The sequence below is a fragment of the Chaetura pelagica genome, unplaced genomic scaffold (assembly GCF_000747805.2).
Source record: "Chaetura pelagica isolate M959 unplaced genomic scaffold, ChaPel_1.0 scaffold299, whole genome shotgun sequence".
NCBI classification, from domain to species: Eukaryota; Metazoa; Chordata; class Aves; order Apodiformes; family Apodidae; genus Chaetura; species Chaetura pelagica.
In genome coordinates this window covers 516,751-540,396 of record NW_009954507.1, presented here as the reverse complement: position 1 = coordinate 540,396, position 23,646 = coordinate 516,751, and the positions used below count along the sequence as shown (strand labels likewise).

At 42.2% G+C, this 23,646-nt stretch overlaps 1 protein-coding gene across 1 annotated transcript in view; it reads left to right on the top strand.

The window, feature by feature from the left end:
- MRPS6 (mitochondrial ribosomal protein S6) overlaps nucleotides 1-11,580 on the top strand; it is a 19,950-nt gene extending 8,370 nt beyond the window's left edge. The window contains exon 3 of the mRNA XM_010004679.1: nucleotides 11,400-11,580. Coding sequence (XP_010002981.1) covers nucleotides 11,400-11,580 — 181 coding nt within the window. The remainder of the gene's footprint in view (nucleotides 1-11,399) is intronic.
- Nucleotides 11,581-23,646: the final 12,066 nt, after the last annotated feature.

Genomic DNA, 23,646 nt, shown 5'->3' with positions numbered 1-23,646 from the left:
CTCTTCCTCAAACTAAACATTCCCAGCTCCTTCAAATGTTCTTCATAAGATTTATTCTCTAGGTCCTTCACCAGCTTCGTTGCCCTCCTCTGTACTCACTCCAGCACCTCGAGATCTCTCTTGAATTGAGGTGCCAAGTAGCCATAGTCCAGGCCTGCAGAACTGTTTTTCCCAACATGCACAATGTTGTTTTATGATGTTATTTTTACAGAACTAATTTCCAAGCCGGTCAGGCTGTTGACTGAAAAAAGTCGTACTCAATCCGCTGGTTACTAGTTGGCAGGATTGATTCCTTTTCTCTAGTGCATCTAAGCTAAATGTTAACTGCTACGTAAGACTGGCTTGTGTTTCTGATAGTTTTTAAGGATGTTCAAGGTGGCTTTATGGGAAGTAGGATAAATGTAAGAGAGGTTGTGAACTGGCATCTCACATCAGGCTTCCCCCACAGTGCAGGAGGAAGGTGCTGTAGATCCCACCCCCCTCCTCACTGAAGCTGGTGAGCTGTTGCTCTTTGAGGCTACCTCCGAAATGGATGCTGGCTCTCAGCAGGGACTGAGAAATGTTGCTAGGCAACCTGCACTGTGCTGGGGCTGCCTGCCCTCATCCTGATAACAATTAGCCACACGCTCCTCCTACTCCCTGTGATGGAATGGTGGGCCAACCTGCCTACCTGCCGTCTTCCTGGAGGGGTGCTTGGCGCGGGGGAATTGGCGAGGTGATTCTAGAGGTGTGCCTTTTATGAAGCTCTTCTTGGATCATCTCCCTGGGTGTGACTTAATGTTTCACCCTCTCTTCTGAGGACCTCTTTCTTCTGTGAAGTGGGAGTGGTGACAGGTGCCAGTTAAAGCTGACTGGCAGAAAGGGTAGGGGAGGAAATCTCCACCACGTTCCTGTTACTTAACCAGAAGCAATGTCCTTATGGCCATGGCTGTCTTGCACTCCTGCTCCATGGTGTCCTTCAAAACATGGTTTGATCCTCCCAGTTTTGCATTTTAGGATGAACTCCTGCTACCTACACACAGGAGCTAATCAAAGCCTTTTCTCAAGACAGAATTACTAATTACCTCATCCTTCTGCTGGGGTAGAAGCATTTGATAAACATTGAAGTCTTTATTGATGGTTTCAGCAGAACAAGGAGCTGTTGTTACTCTTCTTGAATACTTGGGGAGCTAAGGCAGGGGATCTAAGTTCCACTAAATTTGCCTGCTGAAGTTGAGAATTGTGGCTTCTAGATACTTTTTTTTTTTCCTGAAGCACTTAGCACTCTAACATTTCACTACTTTTGATGACAGTTTTTGCTTCACTTGTGTGGCAGGACTTCTGCAGATCTGTTGGGTTCTTTATCGGGGAAACCAGGACAGGAATAGAGAGTAACAAGCATCACAAGAACTACGTAGCAGAGATGAATAGAAACCATTTCTCCAGGATACCTTTCAGACATGTGAATTAGCTTAACTGATTTGCTGTAGCAAATTACTTCATAGCAGAACAAGAGGGTCTGTAGACTGTAACCCTCTTCTTTGTAGAGTCCTCAAAGCAGACATATTTTGTGTTCTGAACGAGGCAAGGTTTTAGTAGCAAGTCATTGTGACTGTGTCTTGAAACATGGGCAGGGAGCTGATATCAGGTGAATGTATCTATCGCTGTTCCTCCTCCACCTCCCAGTATCTCTAAATATTCAGCAGTCATCCTGCTTACCTTGGATTTGGACCATCTATATTTCAATGTGGCAGTTCCCCCCCTTCTCAAAAAGGAGAAGCAATTGAGAAGGGGGTATTACAGGAAATAGTTGTTTCATGTGCTTTTAATTGGAGAACTCAAATTCACGTGACACGAGATATTACAAGGAGAAGTAGGAGGCGGTTAACTACCTGGTAATTTGGGAGAATTGTACTTCTGTAAATTTTGCTGGGGAGGTTGCAGTTCATTGTACAGGTATGGTAGATTCCTGGTATACACCATCCAGTATTGTATGTAGTCTGGAAAATAAGTTACTCAAGATATTAAATACAATCTAGGTATAGCAAGTGAAAAGTCAGTACTTGATCCACCTTATATAATCAGTCAGCTCTACTTTGCAGCATCTGTAAAAAGCAACTTTTTTTTTAACGGGACAAAGTTAAAAAGAAAAAAGGCTTTTTAAGATACCTCACTAAGCTGAAGACGCACCTGTACTTACTAGGAAATCCTAAACTGTTTTCTCCTTCATAGCCAATTTTTAGTTCTATGTTCCCTTTCTTAGAAAGCTGGCTTAGGGTGGTATCTCAAGTAGTAGAGTGCGTCACCTTTTCTTTGGGCTTTCTCTGAAGTAACTGAAAGGGCTTCTGTGAGAGTGCAAATGATACTGTGTGTCAGGGCGGGGAAGAGCTGAATCTCTCAAAGCTTTTGATTTTGTGTGTCGGGGGGGTTGTTTGCTTTTAAAATTTATTTTATGTTACTTTTAATGTTGGGATTCTTAGCTGAGCTTCAGCTAGTTTAATTTCCAATAGTATGTAGATAGTTGAAGATTTAGGATGTATACTGAATCTGTTACTGCTTGGACCTCCTGGCTGGTGAATTATAGAAAATCAGTGGAACACAGTATTCGTAGCAACAAATTGTATTAAATTAGTGCAATATAATAGTCACAGTAGGGGTCACAGCTTAATAGCACATCTAATAGATTCAGCTCTTGTCCTTGTGATCACTGAGCCAACCATGTTCATGTCACTCAGAATGGCATGGAATTCCTCAACCTGCATAGGGTGTTTGCCTGAAAAACAAAACAAAGCCATCTTCCTCACCAGTGTAGTGGCCCTGGCTTTGCTCCTTTATAAAACTCTCAGTGCTCTCCAGGCTGTCTCTCTTAACCTCAAATCAAGGGCTATCAGTAGGGCAGCACCAGCTATTTGCAGGTCAACTGGGACATGCTCTGTGGCATGCCTAGTGGTCATCCTTCTCCCAGGCTTTTGCTGTACATTATCTTCATTTAGTTAAATTTTCACTGCAATTCAAGTTTTTATATACAGCATATATACAGCTGTGATTGAATGCAAGAGGACACACGAGTGCAATGTGCATAGCAAAGGTATTGTTTGACTTAGCCAGGGTTTGGTAGTGTCTTTAGTGAACAGTATGGAATTAAACTGTAAAATATATATTTATAGGTGAATAGGGAAGATAGTTGTCTCCTTGATAAAGGGCTTTTTTCCCCTCCAAGTTCTGTAGTGCTTTGTCATCATCTGTCTCCAATCTCCTGCATTACAGGCTCATCACAAATTTAAGAATATCCAGGAGATGACACAGAATGAGAATTTTGTTACCTGTTGTTTTGTAAAGCTGAGATTTTTCATAACCTGCTATAGGGCATTTTGGCCCACAACTGTCATTGGAATGGGCAGTTTTACTCTCCCAGGCAGCTTTGAAGACCTCAGATCATACATACAATTGACTTAATTTTGTCTCAGGAAATGATATTCACTGAGCAGATGGTGCATGTGCATTGAGGGTGTATCAAAACAAATTTAGGTCTTTCTCTTAAATGCATGTCTTTTGGCAGAAAACACCCTCCTTTTAAAGAGACCTGATACTGACAGGTTTTGCCCTTATGTAATTATGAAATAGTATGTTTCAGGAGCTGCGTGGATATGTCTGATATGTCTAGTATTTTGTTTTTAGAGTATTCAAGAGTGTGATTCAAGTAACACCTTGCAAAATTGTAACAAATACTCTTCACTGTATAGATCACTAAAATGTGACAAGGACATGTTGGTTCCAGTGTGCCTTAGGGATGTGAATTTAGTTGAGGCATTGAGCCTGAGTGACTTGCCCATGGCCATCATGTCTCTGAAAAAACAATGGAAGAATGGAATATATTAATGTAAATTATTGCCTGTTAAAGAGATACAGTTGGGAATAGATTTGGGCCAAATATTTGTTCTACTAGCCACTACTTGTTTATGATTTTTAATGAGTTGTATTTAAATTCCTTTTACCACTGTGTGTTTTAAAAAGTATTATACTATGTGTGCCAAGTGGTGCTTATTTCTGGAACAAACAAAAGTGAACCGTTTTAAATAAGGTGTGTACTAGCATTTGAATTCAAGAAATGTTAAACTCTGGATTTGTTGGCTGGTTAGTGTGGTACAGAAATATTGAAATCCCCCAAAGCAACTTTCAAATAAAGGGTCCAGGACTGGGTGATGACATTGCAGGGCCATTGCTGCATATTTGGTCAGTGTTAAACTGGAGAATATTGCAACTACTGGTAAAATGATAGATCTCATAGCACAGTCTGTGGGTTTGCACTTTGTGGCTTACCTGTTTTCTTTGGCCATGCCAGGCTATGCCTTAATCATATGCTTGTGATGCTTCATCCTTTAGGGCATCAGATACAGGAGGAGGTTTGGGGGACGTAGCTGGTATGCAGGATGTTTTTACTTTAGGGGAGATGGTACAAGGGCAGCTGCAGAATAGACTTTAAAAAAAATAAGATTCAGACACTCCTTTGGGAAGGTAATGGCTGAAACCTTTTACAGGCCAGGAATCTATTAAACTGGAAGGAGCTATGGCAGGGGCTTTGGGGAGAGTAAAGTGGCCAGGTGTAGGCTGGGTTTTGAACACTGAATATCTTGCTATCCCCTAGGGATTTTTTGTTAGTGATTTTTATTTTCTCAACCCCCCCGAAATGTTGCTTCCATTCTTATTTTTGTTACCTGTTTTGTAAAAAGTATAATATACCCCAGTGTGGTCAGTGCTTGGATTTTAGTGCTGTTTTGTAAATCAGCAGAGCCCTGTGGCCTTTCCCTTCTACTTTGTGTATGTGTGTGCTTTCCTATATTAAATCCACCTGTAATGCAGTAATGCTTTAGACCTTTCTCCCCAGGTTTTTATTATTCCATTTTCTTTATTTGTGAGTGCTCCAGCTAAACTGTGTGTAATTTTGATTACTCATCACAATTTCCATGTTCTGTTTGCCAGTTTTTCATTGCCTTGTTGTTTTTTCCCTTTCAAATTTGATTTTGAAAAGATGGCAATTTTCTTTTGTTATTTGCTTGCTTGTCTCTTGATCTTTTTGTTTTGCTGTTCCCTTCCAGTTATCTCATCAGCCCACTTGTTCTCTGAAATAGCAAACTGCTCAGGTCTTACTTTTGTTCTTGCTGAATTGTATTTTGGGAGCTTATCTTAACACGTGCATGGGGAATTTTCTGTAGGAGGTGTGCAGGGACCGTGGTGCTTGCCAGGGTCCACTGAGGAGCACAGGGTATATACTGATAGCATCTAGTGGGATCAGGAGTTGGAAAATCCCGGTTGCAATGTTAGTGGTGGTGTGGACTTGTTTGTGTGATGGTGGGAAATGGCAAGGCAAGGAGGTCCTTTCCCAAGGGCAAAGAAGCATGAACTCAACTTGGCTGCCAGGCCCTTGCAGTGCTGCCATCACTCCCCAGCAGCTGGGAGCTCCAAGCTTTGGAACTGACTCCCCCTCTGCTATGGTGGGGAAGGGTTGGAGGCTGTCCTGGTTCTCCCACAAATTGCCCCTACCTCCTCTGGGTGCTTTAAGGTCTGAAGGGGTTTAGGGTCTGAGCACCTTGTGTTTTGCTGTCATTATGTGGCACGTGATGTAACGTTACTTTGCCAAAGCATGTGCTTAGGAATGGGGCCACAACTCCAGTTTCTTGGTGATTCAGTGGCCTAATGCAAAATAAATAAATAGTTATTAAGATAAGTATTTCAGTAATTGAGCATCATGTTGTTTAGTAAATGTGAATATTTAAAAAACGTGTCTATGTAAATTGTATTACATGTTCAAACTTTTCCTCTTTCCATAAAGTATCTGAGCTTAGGAACTGTACTTACACAACTTATTTTTAAACAAGCAGATTGTGGCAGAATAGTATTCCATGTAGACAAGAGATGCTGAAATGTCTTCCAATAACCCACGCTGTCTGGATACAATTTTGTTTATTTGTAGGAGTGAAATAATAGTGACCCATCAGAACTGTTCTCTGGAGTGTCCACAAGTTTTAACAACCCTTCTCTTTTCCCCACCCCCTAGAAAAAGACAAACTATTGCATAGTTAAAGGACTTAACCCTGTAGATAAATATATCAGTGTGCTTAGCTTCACTCAGGTAGATTCACTTGATTTTCATGGCTGTTGAAGACTAAGGAGGAGGAAGGAAGAACAGATGGAAGAGGTTGCAAAGAAAAACAGATGAAAGAGATGGCAAGCTTTCCTTTCTTAATACCACCAAATTAAATTTATAGCTAATGCACAACCTGTGGTGTTTGCTTCTGTTCAGATTTTAGAACACCTTGATCTGTTTTCAGCAAAAAAGAGTACTGGGTCTGTAATGCACTTGGATGAGAACAAAACCCATTTGAATGTTTAAGTGTCACGCACATTAGTAGTATTTTCTGCTAAATTGATTGTCTTCTTCCACTAGATGGGGCTTTCATCATTGATGAGTTGAACTATTACTTTTCCTTAAAATGTTTTTGTCCACATATACCTGCATCTAAGTGTGCATATGCCTCCAGTATCAGAGCCCTGTAATGTTTGTTGTTGTTTTTTCCCTCCCTGTATTTGTGGCAATGCCATTTGCAATTCTGGTGCTTTTCAGAAGAATCAGCACTGTGTAATAGTTTGTGATGTTGAGGTGCCAGTGTAATCTTCTGATGCACTAAATTCTGTAGCATCCTTGTGCAAGCACATTAATTAAATGTGGTGGCAGTCTTAAATAGTGGGCTTGGTGTGATGGCAGCCACCGGTTTGGTGGCTTTTAAGCTGAGAATTATATAGACTACAGAGAAGTTATAGAAGCACAATTACAGCTTGCTGTGTAACTTCAGCCATGCTCATAACAATTTTGCCAGGTTTTCAAATGCTGCCCAGTAAGCATGACTTTCCATACTCCAAACAGGGCATGCTTGTTTCTTTTTTGCAGTGTAACAGTATTTTAAAATATTTTTCTGCAGTGCTGCGAAGTGTCTTTCCATTGCTTAATTGGCCTAACAATTAGGAGTCTATGTATAGAATTTGACAAATGTAACATCTGCAGACTCTAGATGGTAAAATGTAGTTTCCCCAAAAGTACTTGCTTGTTATAGATAATTTGCATAATTGCTGTAGCACAATCTAGTTACTAAGGTACCAACGTTTTGGTTTTGATGTGGTACTTCCCAGTTGCTGTCCTTGTGATTTTTCAAGGGATGTCCGTCTGTTCTGTGCCTGTTTTGTAAAAGCTAGAAGTAACACAAAATTATAATCCTTTTGAGCATGACCTTGCCTGCTTGGCCTGCTGAGGAAGGGCACCTTCTGCTGCAGTTGAGAAGAAAAGCAAACTATCTCTTCAGAGCAATGCAGTGGTCTGAAGGATGAAGTGAGCATTCAGGTAGCAAAACAACTTCATTTGTATAGGATTACCTTAATGAGAAGGAATGGCCAGCTACTTCCACGTGAGTGCCTCAGCTTCCTTTCCTCCAGGTGGTTCCCTGTTTCCCTGTTCGGTGCTTCACCTCTACTGGTTTGTTGGAACATTTTCTTTCCATTTTATCTTCCACCTCCCCTCTGAGGAAGCTTACACAGACTTGCTGCCACTATGTAAGGGAGAAATTTAAGCATACGGACATTTTTAAGGTGCAACCAAAGGACCACACAGACTCTTCCAAGTCCACTGTAGGAGTGTTTTTTCCCCTCGCCTCCCCAGGCTGGCAGAGTCATATTCTAAGATGATTTAAAAATGAGTTTTATCCAGGTTCTTTGAAGTCCTAGACTGTCCATTTGGAAGCAAAATATTTGACTATCCTTAGGACTCAAGGTTAAGACAATTTACGGTGTGAATATGTTAAAAATGATAAATGAAACCTGTCTCTTGGTTCATTTTTTTTTTTCTCAAATGCAAAGGTATGTTGTCCTATATTTGAAATAATATTCTTTTTTTTCAATTAAGACATTGTTTAAATATGTTTCAGTCTGCTCTTCTGTGTTTAAATCATCCTTCTATTTACAGTCGAGCAGGATGACAAAAATAACTATAGTCTCGTAGTGAATCAGTGGAATTTTCCTGCATTTCTCCCCTGATGACTCGGCTGACTTCTAGAGAGCCTAAATGCTTTTGCATTTTTGCCTGCAAGAATGAAGTGGCTTCCCTCCTGCATTCCTGTATTTTTCCCTGTCTTTAAGTCTCACTGGGATTTGGTTTTGTTTACTACACAAATAGTAGCTATAGCGTTGCATATTGGGTCACAGATCACTGCCTGAAATGAGGTTGCTCCGTTCCTTATTGAATTAGAAAACCCCACGGCCTCGTGACAGCTGATTTAAATGTGAATATTTGGGGGGAAAGGGTTCCTGATCTCCTAAGGGATTACATCGTCCATTGTAGTTGGGTTATTGCTTTTCTAGCCATCAGTTTCTTCTCTTCCTTTAATGAAGAAATAATATTTTTTTATGCCAGCCCTCTTTTCCTTCTCTCTTTTTTGGCACAGGAAGGCAATCATTGCTTCTTAACGTTGAAGAGCGATGGTTGTTTTTAAAAACTCGCATTGTCCCCAATTACTGCAGTTTTGTATCCTCAGATAAAATACCTATTCTGGGAGGAGTCATAAAGATATGCTGCAACAGCTCATCCTCCCATCCCCCCCTTCTCCTTCAGTTATCAACAGTGCGTCAGTGGAAATTTCCACCGTTTGCTAGTGTGAGAGAAAGCACAAAGTTGCAAAGCAGCCTTTGGAGGAAAAAAGGCTATTGCCATTTTAGGAACACAATGAGAAGCAGCGTAGGACTTGTAAGCAGAAATGAAATTAAATTATTGAGAAATGGTGGGGCTAAAATGGTGCAGCAAAGAGCACCATTTGCACTACAAACAAATGCTCTTGCTAAGGGAAGGGGGCATGAAAGTGGTGGTGGATCAGCAGCTAGAATTTCTACCCCCATCTTCCTTTCTGTTAGTTGCTACTGTGAGAGGATTTGGAAGGATTCTGACCAGGAAGAGTTAAGTGTCATCTGTTAAACTTACCAGTGGCTTTTAATGGCTTTAACAGCAAATATGAATTTCCCATTTTAAGGGATGTGCATCCTTCAGATGTTGCTATGCAGAATGTGTAATGAATTGTCCAAGCTTAAAAATTGTTTATTTCCCTAAACTTTTTAACCAGGTAGCATCTCTTAATTCTGGAGGCCAGAAATCAGTAGGCAGTTCAGTATTCCAAATACATTAAGCAGAATCCTGTTACCCAGTGAAGCCTGTGAGGAGGACTGAGCCCACCGGAGTTCCTCCAAATCCTTCTTGAGGCACATTATTCCTGTAGCTCTCAGTAGCCCTGCTGCAGTCAGAGGAGCAGCACCTTCGCTGACGTGACCTGGCACCGGTCCCTTGGCTTCAGCGACGCTTGACCACAGCCCGCACCAGCTGGGCATCTCTTCTGGACAACTCATTGCTGCAGTACAGGCTGCAGGGAGATGTTTTTTTTTTTTTCATCAGACCCCTCAAGTACAAGAATTGAGTGCTTTGGTCTGGTCTCTCTAAAAAAGACTTCAGAGCCAAATTGTGACTATTATGATTTTTCAGGATTAGCATATCTAGCTAAGAAGTTTCTTCACTGTCTTTTCCACGGGTGGATTCCACCCCTGTGCAGTAAGCCAACACACGCACTGCTGGGGTAATTTCTGGCCTGATGAGTTTGCTCTGTGTGTAATATTTTGATGTAATGCATTCAGTTGGATGAAAGTGAACTACATGCAGCATGAAGAACATGAGTGTGTCTGTTCGTGACCCCATCCTCCCCTATTTCCTGTTCATACTCGGAGTTCATCTTCTGGTCTTGGCGACTTTACCACTGAAGATGACCTTTATGAAGGTAGACTGTGAAGAGTGATGCCCACACTGTAGTTGGCTTACTAAGAATCCATACCTCTTACACAACAAATTCCTCTTTGTTAGGTTTTTTCATCAAACTGGGATGCTTGATTCTGCTTGGGTAATATGACTTCATTTACAGGGTATCACTATCAGGTTATGCGGATGCTTCATGAGGAGGTGTGCTTGAGGGGACTAGGAAGGAAAAGCTTTAATAATAGGATGTGTAAAGATTAAAATAAAATAGCTAGGTGGGAAGTGCTGTACTGTATGTTTAGCCTTTAAATTACTGCTAGTCCTGGAAATGAGGTGAATGGTTGTTCCCTTCAGTAGGATTTTGGAGACAGTTGCAGTGTCTTTTTGCTCTCTAGTAGTGGCATGCCAAATGCAGACAAAGGGATTAAAAAGTGTTCTGGCTACGGCTCCCTTGATGATGCTGGTTCACAGCATTTCAAGGGGGGAGGGATGGCCAGTGACATGGTTCACTCAGGTTTTGCATGAGTGTGATAGGTGGCACTGGGTCACTCATAGCTTGCAGGAACAATAGACATAATGTTGCCACTGAATTTAAGGTACACCTCATGCATTTGAGATGAAGTTAGTGCACAGTGTGTAGTTGTGTACCTTGTCTGAAATGGAGCACAGTAGAACTTTCTGCTTGTCTGAGTGTACTGGAGTTTTAAAGGTTTCCTGCAAAATTATAGTTGAGCTCACAGAGAAGGTTCAGTTCTTCAGCAATGGAGTTCATTGCAGAAGTGACCTCGATGACCCAAGATATTAATGGGGAGTAACATTCTCCTTCCTGTAGGTGGACAGTCCGCTTTTTCTTTATAGATGTCAAAGATAGCTGTGTGGTGGACATGAAGTGCTTCCCTGGAGCAGCAAGTTTTATCCGTGCTGTGCCTCTGTGGAAGTAAGAAACACCTTTTTAGTCCCTCCAAGGTCAGCACAACAGTGTGCTCGTCGAGTGCCAAATGGACAAGTGGGCACTGCCTGTGCGCGGCTTCAGCTTCCGCCCTCAGTTTGAAAATTTGAGACATATTCACATCAGAGATGTGCCATTTTTGGGGTAAGCCCATCTCCTTGGGTTTCTTTTTCTGTTCTAATTTCCATTCAGCTCCAAAGCAGATCTTTAAAAGCAGAAACAGGCCTGTGTGTGTATAAGCTTTGAGATGTTTCACACTGACATCTGTTCCCCAAAGAAACACTTCTGTGAATTTGAAGAAGAATGCACGTTGTAGCTGAAATGAATGTGCCACCTTACCTTTCTTTAAAGGCTGTTCAAATCAAGGTGGAGAAAGGAATGGAACAGGTACAAGAATAAGCTCTCTCTAATCTCCAGTGCTGTGCAACAAAGAAAAGTTCAGGCTGAGCCTGCTTCAGTGGAACTTTTCTTGTTTGGAATCAAGATAATACTGCGCTTTTATTTAAAACAATTCTGGTAGCAAAACATAAGAAAAAATAAGAAGCTTTATTTAAGAAATCCCGGAGAACAGTTACTTGAATTAAAGTTGTTGCAGTACAGGTATTTTTTTTATTGTGTGTTTGTTTCTCATTGCAGGTATTTTTTGATAGACTTAGAGGGCCCACCTTCGATTGTATCGACCATGATGGATCATTTAGGACGTGATATTGATGTAATTAGACGTGCTTTTGTAAAGCATCCTGTGTCAAAGACTGAAGAGTGCAGTGGCATAATTCCAGTCAACTATGAAGATAAACTGATTGCCAAGAAGAAGTGAATATTCCAACTAGCATGTTTGAAACTTTTTTTAAAAATTGATTCTTGCTTTGGAAAACAATTGTGATAACTAATGTCCATCAAAAATAATCAGTTCTTGGCCATGCTATGTGTGTGGTATAGTACACTATCTGAAGTAATTGTTTGAGGTTTCTTTTTGTTTGGAATAATTTGAATAGACTTAATCTCTTTGCTTATCTTGATATTTGGCAACTCTGAAAATTGATTTTCTTCTCTCTTAGAGCATTACATTGATAACGAAGATATATCCGTCATCAGAACGCTAAAAATAGCATTATTTTCTAAAGACAAATGACTTCAGAATATGTATATTTACAGAAGAGATTAAGAAATCTACAATGTAAACATAGCAGTATAGGATGTGATTTGTTGGAGGGTTTTTTGCTTGTTTTTGGAAAAAGGTAATAAAAGCGTGATTAAAAATAAACCTTGACTCATTTTTTAAAAGCAGAAAAGGTACAAGAAAAAATAACTGACTCTGCCAAAAGACACATCATACCTCTTTCTTTAAGGTAATAAAATATAATAACTCTGTTCAAAGTACAGGTAAAAAATTACTCTCTGTAGAAACGGCCAGAAACTTCCAGGTGCCAGGTTAGAGAATAACCATGCTTGTATATCAACAGGAGAATAAAAGTTGCTTTGTTTTACCATCAGCTAGACCTTCAAACCTGGGTATCAGTACAAAGGTCTCAACGTGTATTTTGTCTTTCTTTCGCTTTTGTGAAAACAGGAGAAACAGCAAGAATGTGTGTGACCAATGACATTAATGTGGTAAGACCTTCTGCATGTCTGACATAAATTCAGTAGTTTCCAGAGGATCTCTGTATTTCCCTTGTACTACTAAAGGAATGCACTAGTAATTTCTCCCAACTGGGGAGTGTATGTAATTTCTATAGAAAAACAGAAGTTGACACATATTTGTTGTTAGGCAAAGAGGATGTTCTTTACTTGAATGAGCTTCCTCTAGAAGCTACTTTCTCCATCACTGCAGTGTTGTGCATTGCCAAAGGGAAGGCCAGTTGGGAGGCCAAGGTCAGATTCCTGGAGAGCTCTGAGAAGCTTCTCTATAGCGTGCTATTTCATCGTGGGTTTGTTCTCTTTTGTGGAGGTAGCCAGGTCATTTGGGTTTTTTTGGCCTTTTTTTTTTTTAATACAGGACTTTGGGGAAGAAAGAGATGAGTGTTTCTTCTGAGTATCTTCTTTTTTGAAAGTAAAAAAATAATTAGAAAAATTAAAGAGGAAATGTTCTTTCTGTATGTCTTTATTTAGGAGACATGAATGTGTGTGTTTGTGGCTTTGGTTGTTCCCTTCTTCCCCCTCCCACCTATCTCCTGGTTTTTATTTTTCAGTTTTTAAATTTGCTTTAATATTTTGCCTTTTCTTTCCTGAAAAAAAAAAAATTAAAAATGGGAGCATAGAGAGAATGCACTGCACGCTTCCTAAAGCTGGATCTGTATTAGTTGTGGTTTGTTTGTTTTTGTAGTTGCTGCCAGTTTCAATCATGTGGTTGCTCTGCACACCGGTGCCGGCTCCAGGCACAGCTTTTCTTATCAATGATTTTTGCTTGTAGGACAGACCTTCCTTCCCTACGGGTGTGAGCAAAGACACGAGGAGCTCTAGATTTATAAGTCTGTGCTACAGGTTTGGGTCCCTGAGCTTCCATTTCTGGTGAGCTGCTGAAAACTCAGATTTGCAGTGTAGAAGGCACAAGCTACAAGTAGGGAAATACAGAATTCTTTAAAGAATGTGTTTTATGCAAAAGTTTCTCAGAAACTTTTCTTAAAAGAAAGATAACAGAAACCCTGTAGTTTAAAGTCACTTTACCTCTGGTTAGAACTTTGGGCTTCAGATTTCATTTGAGTAGAAAGAATATAAAAGCTTTCAGCTTCACAGAATGAAGATTGTCAGCAGAGGCTGCACATGTTATATGTTTTTCTTCATTCAGCATAGTATTAACTTTTGCATTGAATTTGTTCCAGTTTCTAGGTTGATGCCTGTTTACAGTAGGGAAATTCTAGATGCTCAATAGAGATGAGCCCATCAGCTTAATATTTAATACATGGCATTATTTGTTGTGAATTAGGACTTTTGGTCAGTCAGACATTCATGCCCCGCTTTCCTGTGGGACCTATTTCTGATCTTAACAGAACAGATGGATGTCAAGAACAGAAGACTTGGGCTCCTGAGTCCAGCTTATCCCAAGAGCAGATCAGCAGTAGCACATCTCTCAGAGCCTCAGCTGAACCCAAAAAAATACAGCAGTGGCCTGCTCTGGGGACAAGTGGTCTCCAGTAGCCACAAAACAAGGCTTAAGGAGATGTTACCATGCCTGTTTTCCTGTCTCCTGACGTACTGAATGTGCATAGGGGAGTGACTGAAAGTCTTTGGCTTTGGGATAGAAACACTGACCACTGAAACCAGCGGCCACAAGCAGAGCTGTGCTCGCCGGACTGGTGTGTGGTTACATAAGCACTGGTGCTTTCTCAGCAGCAGGATTTATTCATAAAAAGTCAGCTGAATAGCTGGCTCTCAACTGGATGTACTGTTTTCTTCATAATTGATAGTTTCTAATAGGAACATAATTTTATTTTTTATGTTTTTTTAATAGGGTGTGGGGTGGGGGCGGCTAATGAAGGAGTCTTGAGTTGCAATTTGTTTAGCCCAGTCAGCCACCCAGACTGGCAGTTGGCTATTTTGGGAAGCTACTGCATAACAGCGTGTGGCTCCTCTCTCAACAGCTGTAAATGCAGGACTGGACATTGAAGGATATCAGAAGATCTGAGCAGGCCTTGGTTTGAGCAAACAGTCTGAATTATGCCATGGAGGAAAGCAAGTAATTGTACCCTTAATGGTTACAAATTCTCCCTGCAGAGAAAGGGAAACCTTAGTTTTTCTTCCAGATGTGTTTGCCTTTTTGATCGCTGGTAGCTGGTTTGTCCCACTGGGCTGTAAGCAACTCTTGAGCTCCAAAAGTAAAATTTCAGGACACTATGTGGTGGTGCTGGAGAGCCAGAAGAGTCTGTGCAGCCAAACCATGTCCAAATACCTAAAATGTCAAACTCCGTTGGCATTCCCAAAGGCCTAAACAGTTTGAATACCAGTATTTTAAATTTTGTTTACTAAAGAATCTGATAGTGAAGGTCTTCAACCCTTCCTTAGATGATGTTCCCAAGTGTATAAAATAAGTAATTTTATGCTCCTAGATACTCTGGTTTTCTTGTTTGTGGATTGTGGAGAAACACTGAGTTGGGTAAGTATTAAAATAACAACTGGCAGTTTTCCTGGCTCAGGAATGTTTTCTCTGTCTTAACCTTCAGCAAACAAATAAGCACAAGTGGTTTTATGGTTGGAGATCTTAGGTATGTCTTCAATCACTCCCTTTTCTTGATTTTCTCCCTGTTTCTCAGCTGAATTGTGCATTCTGAAGGTTTCTTCATCAGACTGAGGGCTCTGTGCCATCAAAGCACTCAGCACTCTGCTTGTAAAGCACTTGGTGTGGCCACTGGCTTGACACCAGGAGATTTGTGCATTCACTGATCTGCTCCCACGGACCCAGAGCCTGTGCATCTTCCTTACATTTGACTAGTCTGTCAAAATTCTGTTTGTTGATTGTGTAGGCTGAAAGAATTTCAGGATCCTCAGTGTCAGCAGAATATTTCTGTCACAATGTTTTAATGGCACTCTGAAAAACATCTTTCAGCGGGATTTCTAGTTAGGAGTAAACTGTTGGAGCTGCAGGCTGAGCTGGATGCACCAAACATGCAGGGATGTATTGGTCTGGAAATCATCCGAGGAGCAGTTAGAATGGCAACAGTCGACATGACTCATGTGCTCCTACTGTGGAATGTAGGCTTTGATCACTGAAACACATCACCTGTCACTTAATGAGATCAGTTTCTGTTTAGTAAGTCGTTACACTCTGTTGTGAAGGAAACCTTTGAAATTTAAAGGAGTCCCGTTGGAGTAATAGATAAATAGATACTTCTCTTAAGATGTGACCAGTCTGCCACACATTGTTTCTGCTAAGAGAGGCTCTTAGGATCTGTCCAGCACTGCCAATGTCTGCACCATACACACTGAAGGCACCCCCCTGCCCCCAGGTGTTTTCAAATCATGTAATCAGGGGCTTAAAAATAATGGATATTTTATAAAGTATGAGGTTCTTTTTATTGGCCTTTTCCATTTTATGATTCACTTTTTTTCAGACTTTTTTTCTGGCAGGATTTTCAGTTAACATCTGACTGAAGAGCTGTCAGAAAAGCACACGCTACAGCAGATGAGATTCTTGATAAATTCAATGGGACTGGTGCTATTGTGCCTCCACCCACTGGATGACAGAGCAAGAGAAATAAAGAAAGAGAATAATTATTGTATCCTTTCCTAGAATTTGGTGGTTCAGACAGGATAAAAGAGAATTGATGTGGAGCCAAAACATGCAGTTTCCCAACTGCTGCACAAATGCGTGATTAAAAATCTGTTACTCTTTGTGACCTGTGTAATGTGTTGCTTTCTTAGCACTGCTGCAACAGACCTTTGAAAACTGGCAGGCTGCAGCTGCTGGACCATTTCAGGCTAGTGCTGCTTCTCTTTGCACAGCTATTTGTGCAGAGCCGTGGAGGAGTGGGAAAGTCACCACTTATTAAATGCTGGCTAAGATGGGGAGAGGTGCGTTGACAGATTCCAGTTCTGGAATCTGGAGTAGTCTGGATTTCTGGAGTATTCAAGGTTGCTTTCTGAAAGCATGGGAGGCAATGCTGACTGTAAAGCTGGGGGTGTGTTCATCTCTTATTTTTGCATTATACTTAGGCTGCCAAGTCAACACTGTTTGGAGAATCATAGAATGGTTTGGGTTGGAAGGGACCTTAAAGATCATCTAGTTCCAACCCCCCTGCATGGGTAGGTCCCACTAGACCAGGTTGCTCAAAGCCTCATCCAACTCAGCCTTGAACACTTCCAGGGACAATGCTTTCACAGCTTCCCTGGACAACATGTACCATTGTCTCACCACCCACATAGCGAAGAATTTCTCCCTAACATCTAATTGAAATCTCCCCTCTTACAGCTTAAATCCACTCCCCCTTGTCCTATTGCTACACACCTTTGTAAACAGTCCCTCCCCAGGTTTCTTGTAGACCCCATTAGGTTTTAAAAAGCCACTCTAAGGTCTCCCTTAGAGTTCTTGCTTTTGCTTTTCCAGATGGAACAGCCCTGACTCTCTCAGCCTGTCTTCCTAGGAGAGGTGCTCCAGGCTTCTGATCATCTTTGTGGCCCTTCTCTGGACTCACTCCAACAGCTCCATGAGTAGAAAGGACATGCTTTCTGCTAACTGGCAAACAGAAAATCTAGCTTATTAAAATCTTCAGCACGGTTATGTTGATGATAGTTTTGGGCCGTAGTGCAGCTCCACTGAATCAGTAAGAAGCCTCTGATTGCCTTCTGTATGAGCAGATGTATCCTGACAGCATGATACACTTCCTCCCAAGGGGAATCCTTTACCCACCTTAGCAGGGTTTGCAGAGTTCTGAACTGATGTTGATGAAGGCTCACATGATGCTTCCGCACAGATGCTGGTTGGTGCACATTGGAGAATGCCCAACGTGTCCAAGAGTTCACAAGGAGCTTCTGACTGTGTTAATGAGGTAAGTTCAGCTCAAATTTTCTGCAGAAAGCTGATGTGAAGGTTACATGCGGGGAGGCAAAGCTTGAATTTTGATTTTACCTTCACAATTCACCTTGGAAGCAGCAATGGGGTGAAACAGGATGAGGAAGGTTTGTTGCATATTCGGTGTTCTTGCAGACTGTCTGCCCCACTGTTTCCTGTATGTGACAAGCAGGATGAGAACATCATATAAAATCTCTTCCATCTGTATGCATTGGTACCTGGGAGGTACATGGCTGAGGAAAACGTAAAGGGCAGGATGTTAATTATCTTGTAAGTCCCTATGTCTTGCTCAGTGAGTGGGAATCTCATGAAAGAAATACAGTCACTCCTTAAATGTGGGGCACCCCTAGGATCCACAGCACTGGGGTGCAGGGGTGAGCAGGGCCAAGTATCCCATTCAACAGCATGTGACTGCAGCCATGGTCATAACAGACCATGCCAGGTGAAAAGAATGATGGAGAAGGTTGCCAAAGGAGTAAAAGGTCTGTGTAGAGAGGCTGAAGGGACCCATGCTGAAGAGGCCACAGAGGCCTGTAGGGATGTTGGAGGGGAAAAACCAAAGCGCATCCCTCCCTCCTGCCCTCAGCAATGTGTATGTTTGCAGAGGAGTACTGGCAGCAGCTGGTGGGTATGGGGCTGTGCCCAGTGTGCTCGAAGTGTAGACACCAGACTTGTGCTGCATCAGCATGCTGGAGGAGAATCAAACCAACATTGTTTGATCCTCCAGCTTGCTAACTGTGAGACAGGGTAGGATACTGAAAGTTGTACCAGCCACTGGAAAGCACAAATGGTTTGCTTTAGTAATCCCTGTAATCCCCTATAAATAATTCCCTCCTCTATATTGATGAAAAAATTACATAACAGCTACACCCAGCCAGAAGGGAGAAAATAAACAAAACAAAAAATGAACTAGTGTACTAGTGATGCAGGTCAGATTCATCTGAGCCGCATTAGGAGAGCTTAGGATTCCTGCCAGAGAAAGGAGAACTATCATCAGGAAGGAAAATCTGCGTAATCTTGGGCTGGAAAAGTAGTTTTCAAGAAACTCCAGACCCCCGAGGCTTTGTTTGTTATGCAGGATGCAGGCTGAGATGGAAGGTGGGGGCCTGGTATGTTGGGTCACACTCAGCTACTCATTTATGGGGACTTTCACCCTGGGGTTCCTACACTGACTGGCCTGCAGGTCAGTAGTGGCTGTCCTGGCTGTCCTTGCTTTGATGTGGTGGCTCTTCCGTGTTCAATGTGCAGAGAGAGATCATTGCTGGCTTGCTCTGGCACCCTTGTTAACCTTTGCTGAAAAGCATTTTAGTGGATCAGGAGAGAGAGCTGTGAAGGGTTTCTGCCCCTGGGCTGAATATACTGGTAGAGCTGCTGGAAGATTATTTGCACCGTGGCTGGAGGAAACTTTATTCTCTGGTTAGAGAATTGCAAAAGACTATCAACTACTGAGTGATGGGCCCAAGATTTGGCTTTAAAATATGTGTGTGTATTTGTTCAATATACACTTAGATGCTAGGGGCTGTCCAAAGATCTCACTGTCTCAGGCTGAGTTTTCAGCTGCGGGAGTTGCCTGTGACTGACAGAGCTGGCAGTGATGCCCATTTGATAGTCCTTGGATATGCTGTAGGGGTTATGGAGTGCACAGAGACTTGGCTGGTGTTGCACTTTCTGCTTCCTCCTCTGCTGCCTTAGCCGCATCTCGAGAAGCACTTTCCTCCACCATCTTCTGCTGTCCCTGCCCAGAGACTGCCAGATCAGCTGCCTTAATGTCTCATGAGACTTGGGCTTAAATGTTTGCGGCAAGCCAGAATGAGGTGTGGGCAGATGGCCTGTGGCAGAGATCAAGGGTGTCACAGTTGCTGGTAAATGGGCAGGCTAGAGCTGAAGTAAGTTCATGAACCCTTGTAAGTGTGTCCTCCTCCGTTCCCAAGGGACGAGTGCACCTTGGTTGGACTCAATCATCTAAAAGGTTTTTTCTAACCTAAATAATCCTATGATTCTATGACTTGGGATCTCTGTGTGCTGGGAGGTGTATTCCCACACCAGGTAGCTGGTGCCTGCCTGAGTTGGAGGCAGCACCAGGTGGGCTTGTCCTTCTGCAGCACCCTGGCTTTGCAGCTTAGGTTCTGGGGTGGGTGGAGAGGGCTTGGCTGGGACACATGCAATGAAATGCTGCCAGGTACTGTGCCCAGAGAGGCTTGCTGTGCTGGCTGGCACTGCCCAGGCTTTGCATGGGTGGAGGAAGTCCATGGGCCTGGTGGCAGGACTTGCCTCTGGTGCAGAGCTTGCTGCAGTCTCCCCGCACCGGTGCACCAGGTGATGTGTGACCTTGGAGGAGACATGCTGTCTGTGGTGGGCAGGTGTGCAGTGGTTTGGCCAGTGCTGTGTTATCCTGTGGGTGTGTAAGTGGTTTGGGCAGCTTTGGGAAATCCACTGATGATGTTCACAGCCCCTTGTACCAGCCGAGGGGCTCTCGGGGCATCCCTGGAGACTGCCTGAGGCTAGGGCAGCACAGAGGATCAGGGAAGGGGTGGCGGGAAGCCCACCAACAAGGCTCTGTAGAGGCATCTTCCCAGCTGAAGAAGGCTGCAGCACGTTTCTCTGTAGATTTCTGTGCTTGGTATGTGAATCACTGCTGAGAAGTGTGGCACTTCTTGTGTAGGTCGGTGCTGCTGGCTTCTCCGCAGCCTCCGCTGACACTGAGTAATCACTTGGAGATGAGCAGGGTCGATGACTGTAGAGAGGATTATAAATCACAGCATTATAATCACTCCTGCACGTGACATTCCTCTCGACCTCTGGGAACTCTAAAAACAGCTGTGGTCTAAAACCCCCAGTTAATTGCACTGTGAAGAGCAACAGCCCCCTCTGAGTGTTGTTATTATTTGAATTACATGGTCCTTAAAGGCTGGCATTTCAGGAAGTACAATAGTCATATTCCTCATGTGAGAATCCACAGAAATGTTATGGCTTCTTTAAATGGTAAATGTGGCAAACCTACTGAAGCCAGTTGGAGTCCATGGTAGGTGGTTTTACCAGAAGTATTTGCTAGAGTATGTTTTGGAGGATAGGAAGTCCAGATGGTCATCAAGGTATCTTATTCTTGCAAAACTTGCAAACGTGCACATGCTTTGTTTTATTTACTGATTCCTCTGTAGATCTGGGGGAGAATGTGTATTTACTTTGCTTGCCCTGTTGATTTAATTTTGACTACTTACTTACACAAAGCTAAGTGCATACCTGAAAATTTGCAGGATCAACAATTCACTTGATGTCATCCAGGTTTAAAATGAAGAGCTTTCTGCAGACTTCTCCTAAAGATTTCTAAGAAGCATTCCTTGAAAAATAATAGGTTGGGTTTTTTTCTTTAAATCCTGAAAACAAAGTATTGCAGTTTACTCGCATAGCAGTTATTCCTCATTCAGATGTCAGTTTTTTCTCAGACCTGGTGAAGTTAAAAGTTTTGGAAGATTTTACTGAGTGTTCAAATGCTTTTACTTAGATCAGTACTACCAACAGAGTTTTTTGGGGAAAAAATCCCAACAAACTACGCGAGGCAGAGAGAAGACTCTCTAGGTGGGCCAATTAACTTTAATGAGTTTTCTCCTCTTTGCTATGTGTGTCTATTATTTGAAAATACCTTGTAGCATTTGGTTGAGAGCCTTCTGGGGTTTGTTGAAAGCCTGCTGGCTTGTCCAGCCTGGCATGTTGTATTCATGCTTGGGGAGAACTAAAGACTTTCTCTGATTTCAGATAAACAGGTGCCATTTGTTTCTGACATCTTACAAAGTTCTGCCCCTCACTTGGAGATTGGACAGAATTTCAATGGGAAAGCCTAAATCCTCTTTTTTTTTTTTTTTTTCCTTGTTCAGTTCTTTGGAGGCTTTCTACAGTATTTTTTACCGTAAATATGTTCATATTTATTTAATTTGAGCCTCTTTGTAAAGAAACAAACCATTTCAAACAGGATATGTCAATCCTCTTTCTACTGCAGGAAACTGTGCAGTTCGGAAGTACTTGCACTTACTTGATTTCAAGCTGTTTCAGGTGTCTTTCTATAATTAGATTAATTTTCACATGTTCTTCTACACTTCTCTCATCTCTTCTTCAATGTGTTGCTGGATCAGTTTCTTCTGAGTTCTTTTAATTGAGCTTTTCTATCTTTGCCCATGGCCAGCGAGCTCTTGAAGGACTTACTATCATGTCCTCTGCAGAGATTATGGAGGAGATCAGGTGAGGTGTACAGCAAATCTCAAAGCATTTATTTGGAACGCTGCTATCCTGGCTTCATAGAGTCATGTACACCTTAAGGGCCAGAAGGTGCCTTAAATATTTTTTGTTCAATCTACTGGCTTTCCAGGCTCTGCTTACTGCTGTACTACAACCTGCTTTGAATTGGCTCAACATGTTTGGTTTGGCATAGATTTCCTCTCTGAAAGGCAGCCAGATTTCAAATTAAGATTTCAAGTGAAAGTCCTGCCGAACCCCTCAGTCCTGGAGAGGAATTAGCAAATCAGAGCAGGAAAGGGGCAGCTTGGAGCTCCCTGGCAGCTCACAAAAGGGCAAAGAAAAGGAGTTTACGAGGGAGTGGAAGAGGAATACAGAACAAATCGGGAATTAAAAGTGTCACAATTGCCCTAAAAAAATCCCCCAAATGTATGCAGTTCTGATTTTCCCTGCTCCAGAACAGTTTGGGTCGAGTTAAAATGGGACAGAGAAAATCAGCATCAAGGACTAGCCTAGCTTCAACTGGAGGAGGTATTTACTGAAGAAGAAATCCTCAGAGTTGGGTTTATTCTATCAAAAGCTAGGTAGTCTAACAGGCTGCCCAGAGAGGTGGTTCAATCACCATGCCTGGATGTGTTTAAAAGTACAGATCTGGTACTTTGGGATATGGTTTAGGGGGTGAACTTGGTACAGTGGGATTAAAGGTTGGCCTTGATGATCTTGGAGGTCTTTTCCAACCTAAATGATTCTGTGATTCTGTGGTTCTAATCTAGTCCCTCCTCTGGAGATCCTCTTCCTCTGGTTAAACACTCTCATTGTAAAATATGAGTATTGTTTCTACCTGTTTTCCTACAACTTGCTGTCTGGATCACAGAATCACAGAATGTTAGGAGTTGAAAAGGACCTCTGGAGATCGAGTCCAACCATACTGCCAGAGCAGGACCAAATCTAGGCCAAATCTGTTTGAGAGAGGGAGGTTCCCACTTTTGGGTTTGACAATTCTATCCATTTAGTTTCTGAAATGCACCTTCCCCTTGTCTCATGGACCTTTAAGTAAAAAGGGGGTTGGGGGAAAGAAGGCCATCTCTGGCTCTCCACTCTCCCAGTGATATGACAAAAGCAACCAATCTCTTTTAATATCAAATATTGTTAAAGTAGATGCAGGGCTTTTCCAGATCTGCCTACTGTCTCTGCTATACAGGCAAGACATTGAGGTTCTAGAGCAGGACCAAAGAAGGTCAACAAATGTGGTGAAGGGTCTGAAAAATAAACCTTATTGAAAAGTGGCTAAGAGAACTGGGGCTGTTTAGTCTGAAGAAGTGGAGGCTTGGGGGAAACTTTTATCACTTTCTACAACTACCTGAAAGGAGGCTGTAGGGGAGGGGGCTCATCAGTCTTTTCTCACTAGTAACTAACAATAGGATGAGAGAAAATGGCTTCAAGTTACACCAGGGGAGGTTTAGGTTGGGTGTTAGGAAAAACTTTGCAGAAAGGGTTATTAAGCACTGGAACAGGCTGCCCAGGGAAGTGGTTGATCCACCCTCCCTGAATGTGTTTAAAAATTGTATAGGTATGGTGCTTAGGGACATGGTTTAGCAGTGGGCTGGTAGAGCTAAGTTAGCAGAGTTAGGTTAAAGGTTGGATTGGATGATCTTACAAGTCTTTTCCAACCTGAACCATCCTCTGATTCTATGATTCTACCTTTCATAATGCCATCTTTAGTGTTGCACTTATAGACGAGATTCTGCACATCATCCATGATTGGAAGACTGAAAGAACAAAGTGGAAGGTGTAAGCTAAGAAAAAAGGTAGCATGAGGCACTGTACCTGTCACTTTCAGAAGCAGACATCAAGATGTGTTCGTAAGAACACTTGTTTTTAAGTCTTAAACAGCTCATGATTATATTTCTCTGATGTACAGATTCCCATTCGTAGGAACAGTCTTAGGAGACACTTTGCAGGAAAAGTAGTCTCTCTTTATGTAGCTATTATGTTTTATTTGTGGCTTTCTATATATTACCAGCAAGTAAGTCTATTCTTTCCAAGAGCCTTTCCCCAGAGGATAAGTAGAACACAAGGTATTTCATTTAACACGGGGGAAAAGGGAGAGAATCTGGGGAAATAAAAGATACCAAACCTGGAGTAAGGGAAAGA